At 31.0% G+C, this 10,087-nt stretch overlaps 2 protein-coding genes across 2 annotated transcripts; one reads left to right on the plus strand and one right to left on the minus strand.

The window, feature by feature from the left end:
• The first annotated feature begins 4,317 nt into the window (after nucleotides 1-4,317).
• On the plus strand, nucleotides 4,318-5,015 carry LOC133315017 (zinc finger protein ZAT12-like). Its single transcript, XM_061516561.1, has one exon. The coding sequence runs from the start codon at nucleotides 4,390-4,392 to the stop codon at nucleotides 4,894-4,896; it is 507 nt and encodes a 168-aa protein (XP_061372545.1). The 5' UTR covers nucleotides 4,318-4,389; the 3' UTR covers nucleotides 4,897-5,015.
• A 2,716-nt stretch (nucleotides 5,016-7,731) lies between these two features.
• LOC133315019 (protein MEI2-like 4) lies at nucleotides 7,732-9,608 on the minus strand. The gene is made up of 5 exons (XM_061516563.1): nucleotides 9,539-9,608; nucleotides 8,799-9,211; nucleotides 8,428-8,498; nucleotides 7,951-8,040; nucleotides 7,732-7,771 (listed from the first exon to the last, which is right to left on the minus strand). Exons 1-3 carry the CDS (start codon nucleotides 9,606-9,608, stop codon nucleotides 8,436-8,438), a joined length of 546 nt encoding a protein of 181 aa, XP_061372547.1. The 3' UTR covers nucleotides 7,732-7,771; nucleotides 7,951-8,040; nucleotides 8,428-8,435.
• Between the last annotated feature and the right edge of the window lie 479 nt (nucleotides 9,609-10,087).

Raw genomic sequence — 10,087 nt, forward strand, 5'->3', positions numbered from 1 at the left:
CACTACCGCCACCACTGTCGCCTCCACCACCATCGCCACCACCACTATGCCACCATTACCACCACCGCTGCCGCAGCCACTGCCGTCACCACCACCACCACCACTACCTTCATCATCACCACCACCGCCGCCACCATCACCAGCGCCATCGTCGTAGCCATTGCCGTCACCACCACCATCGCCACCACTACCACTGTCGCGGCCACCACGATTATGCAACCACCATCAACACCATTATCACCACCACCACCGCAACCACTGCCGTCACCACCACCACCACGCCACCTCCGCCGCCGCCACCATCATCGTATAAAAAGGAAAGTGATGATCCAAATTTTTTTATGTTTAATAGGAATTATTTTTATTATATTATTTTTTGTGTTATCAAACGCAATTCTCATTCTTGGAATAAAAATAGAACATATTATCAAACACATTTTTTTCTCTCAGAAACTGTTTCAAGGCACAGAAATAAAAAAGAATTGTTTCTTTTCAAAAACAGTGCCAGAGAACATAATGATTGTCATGCACACCCTTAATCTCTTGAATAAATTATTATTTTTAATTTTTGAGACTGCATGTAGTTTTTTAGATGAAATAATGTTCTAGTAACATAAGTTCATTTTTATGGCTTTTTCACCCTTTTAGTGTAAAAAAAAATGGTACTATTTTTATTTTTTTTACAAATTATGTATTCATTTAATGCGAGTGAAATACATATGTGGAGTGTACGCATTTAAATTGCACATTACCCCTGTCACGTGTCACACATCACTTTCATCGCGTACCATAGCATGCACAACTTGAATGTACATCAGACATGTGCGTTGTTTGAATGCACGGTCAAGATGTGCATATTGTATTGTGTGAATTTTTGCACAAATCATACATTAGTGTCTATTTAGACGTGCATATTCGTGTATTTCATTCGCATTAGACAAGTAAATAATTTGTAAAAAAAGTAAACTGGTACTATATTTTAATTTTGGGATTAATATTTTTCCTATTGTAGAAAATAACTTTATTTTCGACATACATGAAAATATATGGCTCATGTGAGGTCATGTTGGAAAAATTCAATTTTGATACTCAAAATACTTATGAGTATCTGGAAGCTTGAAAGGTAAGAGTGATCGTGATGGTGACAAGCTTACAATCTGCAATTCATTTTCCATTGAACTGGTTGTATTGTGATTGAGTTGTTTCTCTTTAACACTATCACTGTACTCATCAATGTCTGGTCTCCTAACTAGGATTGGGGGCGGCATTTTTTTCCCCATGACATGCTAGTGTTGTTTCTTGTTCTGGCCTTGCAAGTTTGGTTCTCACTTCGGTTAGTATTACAGTCTATACACAACGAAGCAAAATATGAGTTCCTCTTTTTTGGCCCAGTGAATCGGAAGAAAGACTCAAAAGCCCGTGTAACCCTTAAGTGATTTTAAATTTGGTTGATTAAATTTTATAATATTCTCAATATTCAATAAAAAATGTATTCGTTGAATTGATGAATATGTTAAGGCTAAATGAAATGAATACAAAACTTTGTAACTGAATGCTATTAAAGTAAGTATTTTTTAAAATTATTAAAAATGAATAAATTTCAATTGTGTTTTAAAATTTTTTTAAAAATTGAAAATATGCAAAGTAAAAAAAAAATTAAAATTAAAATAAATATTTGTATAATAAAAAAATTATTGATTTTTCATGTAATAATTATAGTGAAAAAAAAAACTATATCATATACATATTGGATCAAACGAAAATAAACATTCTCATATTAATTTTCCACTTTTATAATTTTATATTTATTTCTAAACTCTAGTGAAAAAAACAGATAATGTTTGTAATTTTGTATACTATTTTTCATTCTTCATTAGACTGATATGCTGATTATTAGTCTATATTTGACTACTTTGTCTTTCTGGTCAGTACTTTGATAGGCAGAGTTCTCAGTTCCCACGAGAAACTCTCCAAGCTTTCATATTAAAAGTTGACGAGATAGCCTCCAATGGACCACAAGCAACTAGCAAGAAAACTTTACAAGTACTTTCTGTATTGATCTACACAAGTTATGCTCTAAATAATAAATTTATATATTACTTTCAATTAAAATAAATTGAAAGAATGACATTGAATCAAGTTAAAATAGTCTGAAATCTTATAATTAAAAGGGAGTACCACTCTGGCATCTTTCAACAATAAAAAAAAAAAAAATCATCAGAGACAACTCATGGAGACAGAATGAATAATAACACCTATAATAAATCCAGTACGGTCAGATTCAAACTTATTCCTTGAATGAATGAATGGATTGGAGAAATTCCGAAGCTATTATTGATTTGGTTTACAAACCTTATATCAATTTATGTGGGGTTAGATATGAATCTTTTATTTTTATTTTGGATTATAGAAATGAAAATGTTACATAACAATTTTAAAAATGTGTAATTTTCATTATTTTTGAGATTAAAAATAATCATTCTTTTTTCGTAACGTGGATAACATTTTGTAATATGATTCAATTTATTCAAAATTTAGATCCTTAGGCCGTCTTTAAATTTTTTTATTCAAAACCTTATATTATTTTAGAAATGAAAAAGATAAAAATGAAAAGTACCCTAGTTAAGAATCAGAAAAGGGTATAATTCTAAGCAATGATACATGATTGGTCTAATGCATTGGAATTCATTAAGCAGTGGTATGAAAATGAGAGATGAGTTCACACTCACAACAACTCACAAGTGAGGACGCACCGCATTCGTTATTTAGTCAACTAATATTTTTTTTGGACGCACATACGATTGCTTTTGTAATCTAGTTTTTGAGAAAAAATTTGGTGCAATAGATATATTTCCATCCATATTAAAAGAGAAAAAAAAATTGAACTTAAAAGAAATTATAAAAAAAATATGAGTTAAAATAAAATAAAAATCTTTTTTTTAATAAAAAGAAATACCGAGTTCGGTACTCCCATAATAATAAAGAAATTTTCATAGTCTTTTGCCTGAAGCTTCTACATATACAAAAAAAAAAAAAAAATCCTTGCTGCTCAGTATTTCTCTTTTTCCTTCTTTCATACACCAAATTGTCTAAGGTCCACACGCCATGCTCATCTCATCTCTCATATTATTCTTTGTTCTTTTCAAACATTCTCCGCAGTCAAATTGATACATAATTTCACTTGTGAATAAATTATTCTTTTTTTCATTTTTAAGACTGCATGTAGTTTTTTACATGAAAACTCTGTTATAATAACATAAGTTCATTTTTCTGACTCTTTTAAAACTCTTTTAGTGAAAAAAATAAATATATAATCAGTTTAATTCTTTTGACATATTATTTATGAGTTAAATGTTTCTTATGTTATAGAAAAATTTCAACTTATTCCTGCATAAATACAATAGCATGGATTTCATGGAAGTTTAAAAAAAGAAAAAGAAAAAAAGTTGACAGCTATATGTTTTCTCTTCGCAAGAAGGGAGGAAATTCTTATATAACATAAGAATTTCAATCTCATTATTTATTTATTTAATGCGAGTGAAATGTGCATATAAAATATATATGCTTAAATCATGCATTATGTTATGCTACGTGTCATGCATTATTCTCATTGCACCTCAGGGTGTTCATGACTTGAATGCACGTGGTCAAAGTACACACTCCTTGTATCCATTTTACTTATAAAAAAAAATTAAAGTAATGCTGTGATTTACTTTTTGTTCCCAACTTTTTATGTCGTAGGAGAAAAAATTTCTCTTGCAACCAATTAATATTATGTAATATTGATAGTATATCTTATATACATAATTATCGAAAGGTGTATAAGAGAAAAAAACTTATATCATGTGACATAAGAATAATTTTTTCCATCAATTAACGTGTTACCCTGCAAAAATTACTTAAATTTTGAATTCTTCGTCCCATGAACATCATTTTTTTTCTTCCAAAGTTCTATAATATAATGCAGAATTTGTATAGTCAAATCAGTAGTAATTTCAGCTGGATTATTCAGTCTTCAACATAGACATATAGGTCACCTCCTAATGGATACGTACGCGGTCACGCAAACGTAGGGAAAATAAACTATCTGACGTTACCTCTCAACTTGTCGCGTATTTACACCTGACCTAATGTCACTATCTTCGTTCCTTAATTGCAAAGGAAAAGACAAGGGTAATTTCTGCCGCTTATTACGCGTAATTCCCAATAGTCATAGTCGTAGTAGCTATACATGAACCTTCCTCACCGATGCTACAACCTATCCATATATAAGAGTGCAGTGCCTTGAAACTCTCATTATTTTGATACTTGGGAGAGTTCTCAAATCTCAAGAGCTTACGTGTACTTTCTTCTATAGTAAACCATTAAATCAACCGACCAACGTAAGCTATGAAGAGAGGCAGAGAAGAGGAGGGTATATTGGCTAAGCCTAACTGTTTGATGTTAATTACCAAAGTTGGTGAAAGTGAAAGTGAAACCAAACCATCGAGGGAGGGAGAGTTAAAGGATGGTGGTTTTAAGTGCAAAACATGCAATAGAAAGTTCTCTTCTTTTCAAGCCCTTGGGGGCCATAGAGCAAGTCACAAGAAGCCAAAGCTAATGCTTGGAGGAGACCTTTCGTGTCATTACCCGTTACCAAGCACGACCATGAAACACAGGATGCACACGTGTCCAATTTGTGGCCTTGAGTTTGCAATTGGACAAGCTCTGGGAGGGCACATGAGAAAACATAGAGCTGCTACTAATAATGGTATGCTGATTCATAAGCATACCTTGCGTCTCTTGAAGAAATCCAAAGATGCTGCAAGGTTTAATTTGTGCTTGGACTTGAACTTGACGCCATCGGAGAATGATCTTATAAACCCAAGGACACCTGTTCTTAATTGTTTCATTTGATGGGAAAAAAATTTATCCTTGAGATTTTTTTTTTCGTTAGTTACTCAAGAGAGAGACGTACGTATGTAATTCAATTCACTTTGTTATCATTGTGCTTCGTTGAAACTACTTAGTTCTTATCCAATTTTGATGAGTGAATACTGCATATATATAATATTATGTTATATTATTCTATTTCATTATACCATGTCTATCAAATGTGGTTATAACAATTATTTTGAACAAGTTGTAAATCAAGACCTATTAGCTTGATTTGACTTTGACTTAGGTTGGGCCCTTTTAAAAATAGAATAGTCTTAAATTTATTAAAAAGTTTGTTTAGAAATTAGACCACAAATCTATTTTAGCAGGTCTACTTCAGGCACAGCTCCTATTTTTTAATAAATAATATTTTATTTTTAATAAAATAATATCTTGCTATTTTTCAATAAAATAATATCCTATTATTTTTCAATAAAATAATATCTTATTATTTATCTTGTTATTTTTTAATAAAATAAAACCTTATGATATTTTAATTTTTCATAATCTTTTATCTTCTCACTTGATAAACATATTTTTCTTAATCTTAAATTCTTTCGTCATCATTGATCTTATCTCCTCTGCTAGATTTTATTTTTTTTCCCCCTCATTCTTAACTTCTCATACCTTCTAAACCATCCATGAACTCTCAATAGTTTCGTAATTGATAATAAGTTTATATTCTTTGTATTTTTTCTTCTTTTTTGTCTCATTGACAAAATTATTTATATTTAAAAAAATTTATTAAAAAAATTACATATTATTTATCTTATAAGTGTTGTATGCATTTACATATCTTATTCTTGTTTGTTGAGCACGTGTTTATGAGTGATTTTATTTATTTATTTTCCTTTATTTATTTAATTATTTTTTTTTGGAAAATTCTTTTTATTAATTTAATTTGATTGCCTTTCACTTATTTGTTAGTTACATCTTTTATGTTTAAATGTCATGGTTGATTAGTCTTAAAATAAATACTTTTGTACTCATTTTTTATACACAGTATACAAAGTCTAATTTATTTTAAATTTAATTTTTTAATTAAAAATCAATATAATTCGATTCGATTGATTATTTTTTAATTTTCAACAACATAATTAAATTATTAATATATTATTTTTGAAGGTTGATAGGCTTGATAGGTTAGGACAAAGCCTTGTATTTCTAAAAATAAAAAAAATTAAATTTATAATTTGGCTTGTGTCACACTAACAAATCAAATTAAGCTTAAAATAATTTATGTAGACCTAATTTATTTTTTTAGATTAAGTTTTGACTCATTTACACCGCTAAGATAATTTTTATTCGTCTGTTATCCAAGATGTGTAGATCCCAAAAAAATAGAAAATTAAGAGACAAAAGTCAACAAACCCTGTTACTAATGCATCAACTTTTTAGAATATTTAACATCAGATAATAATCATCTCATAGAAATAGATAATTTTATTTTTAATATTAATTATTTTACACATAGTTAAGTTAATGAAGACTCACCATCTACTGAAAAAAAAAAAGGTATGATTCATCCGTACAAATAACTCGACTGATCATCCATATGAGAAAACTAAAAGGACTAGTGTTAAGAAAATCGGATCGACCCGGTCGGGTCGATTTGGAACCGATAAATTCAGTGGCAAAGTCACATAGTAATTACACTACAACAAAATTTCTCTTTAGCCACGGCAAAAACCGTGGCAAAATATCATTAAAATCGTTGCTAAATAAGTTGTCCACTGTTTTAAAAACCGTGGCTAAAACTGGCGTTGCATTTTTTTAACCACGGTATTTTTTGCATTTAAGCACAGTCTTTATGAGTGTGATAACATTGAGTTAGCCACGGTTTATGTTATATTAGCCACATTATAGTCGTGCCTAAACGATTTGGATCCCAATGATGAAAAGTTTTATTTAGCCACAGTCAGAACCGTGGCTAATTGTAAGGAATTAAAAAAAATATATATATATTTACAAATTTTCCCAATCATATAAAAAGCAAATAATAAAAATTGCATTTGATATAAGAACCAAAAACCAAATTAAGGGAAATAATCAAATAAAGTGGAGTACACAATTTAACACAATACATTATTTTTTTCTATTTATATAAGTAAATAATGTTTTTTACACAATTTCTCAAAATTCATAATTTTTTTCCATTTCATATAAGCTGAAGGAGTTTCCTTTACCAATAAAAGGAGCTAATCAAGTTTTCCACTTACATCATTTAAGAGAAATAATTGCCAAATAAAGCTAAAACTATAAGTTTGTGATTGTCACAAGACATCTATACAAAATATTAACTTCATTGTTCAGCTAAACAAAATATAACAACATATTTTTTGAATCTGTCTTCCAAGAATTGTTGTTGTATACATCCTATCCTTTTAAAAGGGCTCATCACCAATTCATACCTGTATAAAAAAAATTAAATAAGATATGCTAAAATGTCACATAACTTTTCAATGTCTATCTTTTATGTTTTAGATAAAATATGAACAAACCTTAAAAGAATTAATTCTGTTAAGAGGAGAAGCGTAAACCTTCAGGCCCACCTATTCAAAAGTAAACCATTAAACAATAAATTAGTAAGCAATAGAAAATAAATATAAATATAATTAATTAAAAGACAAAATGCAAAAAAAGCATGTGAAAAAGCCTTCAAGTTAATTTCAGGTCCCTAGTAACCGAGCCTTTGTAACATCACAGGTTCCACATCAATTGGATCCCTGTTGCTGACTTTGTTAGTAGAATGGCCAGGGTAACTAGTGGAATCCCCATAAGCTTCAAACCCAGGTGCAAGCACAAAATAAATACATCCAATGTAATGCCTCAATTGGAAGATTCGAGTGAGACTCTAAAACAATAGGTAATGATAAAGAAAACAATTAGAAATAACTTCAATCATTGTACTTCAAAGTAATTGCATTACAAGTATAACAAATGGGCATTGAATAACTGAAACAATCTATTGTACCTTTAAATACTATATCATTTAGTTAAATGAATAAATAAATGAAATAAAACAAAACTCACATATTGTCTGCTAATGAATTAACAATAAGATTGACACGTTGGTCACATCACGATTGTGATCTATCATCTCCTTTATCCAAATTTCGGAACCTAATGGAATTGAAGTTCAAATATATGAGCCTCCAATAATAGCAACAAAGGAGTGGAATAAAAATTAAAAATACATAACTACCAAAAAATAATAATTAAAAATACATAGGCCAACAATTATTTAGTCTTATTAAGATTTTAACCCTTTTTGCGAATGTGCACGAATCGGAGGCCATTTGTTTATTATTCAATGCCCAATAATTACATAAGAATCTTTGGCCCACTTCCTATGGCCCGATGATTAAATGCTATATCATTTATGTTCTTGCCTTCAATCCAAGTATTAGATAACTGAAACAGTAATCCATATATAGAGACACACATTTAATGAAAGAAAAGCGTCATAAATAAACATGAGATGGTAATATTATGACATGGCTTACTAACATAAAAATCTATACGAGCACTTCCCATCCACCGATGCTTTTCAGACTCAATGTCAATATCGGCCACCAGACCTGAAATAGAATAATATTTTCACTGGATATCATAAACATGTTTGAGTGAATCTCAGGGTTAGAACCAGAAGCAGGCACAACTGTCTTAGATGCTTGCATTGCATTTTATGATGCCCTTAGGTCATAATAAGAAATCATAACAAACCCACGATGCTTACAGGCTGTGTAAATGGTTCGGATATCTCCATATTGTTGTCCGAACAAATATAATAGTCCATTTAAATAATATAATTAACGGTATGAAATACTTCCTGAGAATTCCAAAATAACATCTAGCAGCAAAGAAGAATAAAGACACACCTCAAAAAGAGCCTTTAGCTCAGAGTCTTCTACATTGCTATTAATGTTTCGAACAAAAAGTGTTCTAGAAGGCTGTTCACCAAAAGGAAGTTTTCCTTTAGAACCTCCCAAGAAAACAGAATCTCCATCCAGACCACTAGTACTTTTGCCTAAAGTCAAATGTTCATCTCCTTCTAGCTCCATGCCTCCACCACTGCTAAACAGATCAAAATCTTCCAAGTCATCATTTGTTCTGGCAGGAGAACCGTATCCTAACTCATCAACCACACCAGAAAACAGATCATCTTCGTCAGGAAGGAGATTCCCTATAGTGTCAGCCTCCATTTCTTCAAGAGATTTATATGGTTCTTCCTCAGGAAGGGAACCAACAGTAATGGGCCGATCAGACAGAACATTATTCCTCGGTAACCTCACTGCACCAAGATATGCATATAAACACACAGATAAGGACATCAATTCAACTAAAGTAAGATCAGAAAATCTTAAACAAATAAATATAACTTTTCTGAGTGGGTGAGGTGGGGGTTGGGGTGAGGTGCCCTTCTTTTTTTCTGCTACATTGGGCAATAAAGCAAACATTTAAGCTAATATCCATTATCCAATGATGACAAGCAAAGTGATGCAACAAAATATTGTTTCCAAAGTATTATAAAGATGAAAAGGCATCAATACTGATCACTTAACTATGCTGTAATACCCATTATACATGCATTCTCAGGATGCATGAAACAAGTTCTTACACTTTTGGTTAAAAATCTCAGACAGTGAGCTTGACAAACAATTGTGGCCTTGGATGGCAGAAAATTCCATTCCAACTCTATGTTTTAAATACCTAAAAAATGATTTTGGAATTCCATAGCTCTTGACATGGAAATTATGAAGAATTTCAAGATCTGTAAAAAAATATTCACAACTAATTGTGGGAAAAATCGAACATTAGCACACTTTTTCACTGAAAAATCTATCAACTAAGGATATTCATACAGAGGTAAGGTATATCAGTCTAATTGAAAGAAGCGAGAATCATCAAATTATTCATCATCATAACACTAACATACTTTTTTGGCGGCAGATTCTATCAACTAACCAAAATTGATACAGTAGAAGAAGCGGGAGCTCAATTACCATTTCTTAGATATGAACCTTGGCTGAATAGGAATCACAGGCCAACAGAACCATGCGTGTACATTTTCAACAGATTGAAATCAAGGATCGAGAATTGAACTTCAACTCGAACTATCGCACCCGATCTCTGGAGATTGAAACCGTATTCCAAAATAACATCTAGC

Source organism: Gastrolobium bilobum, unplaced genomic scaffold (genome assembly GCF_033153095.1).
Source record: "Gastrolobium bilobum isolate Gb01-03AN ecotype WA unplaced genomic scaffold, APGP_CSIRO_Gbil_v1 utg107053, whole genome shotgun sequence".
Classification (NCBI taxonomy): Eukaryota; Viridiplantae; Streptophyta; class Magnoliopsida; order Fabales; family Fabaceae; genus Gastrolobium; species Gastrolobium bilobum.

Bases quoted from the DNA above. Each gene is read 5' to 3' on its own strand.
- LOC133315019 (XM_061516563.1), bottom strand. From the start codon at position 9,608: ATGGAATTTTCTGCCATCCAAGGCCACAATTGTTTGTCAAGCTCACTG. The intron at 9,212-9,538 runs GTAAGAACTTGT...ATCTTGGTGCAG, and splicing joins TGAGATTTTTAACCAAAAGT to TGAGGTTACCGAGGAATAAT. The intron at 8,499-8,798 runs GTGTGTCTTTAT...ATTCTATTTCAG, and splicing joins AGCTAAAGGCTCTTTTTGAG to GTCTGGTGGCCGATATTGAC.
- LOC133315017 (XM_061516561.1), top strand. From the start codon at position 4,390: ATGAAGAGAGGCAGAGAAGAGGAGGGTATATTGGCTAAGCCTAACTGT.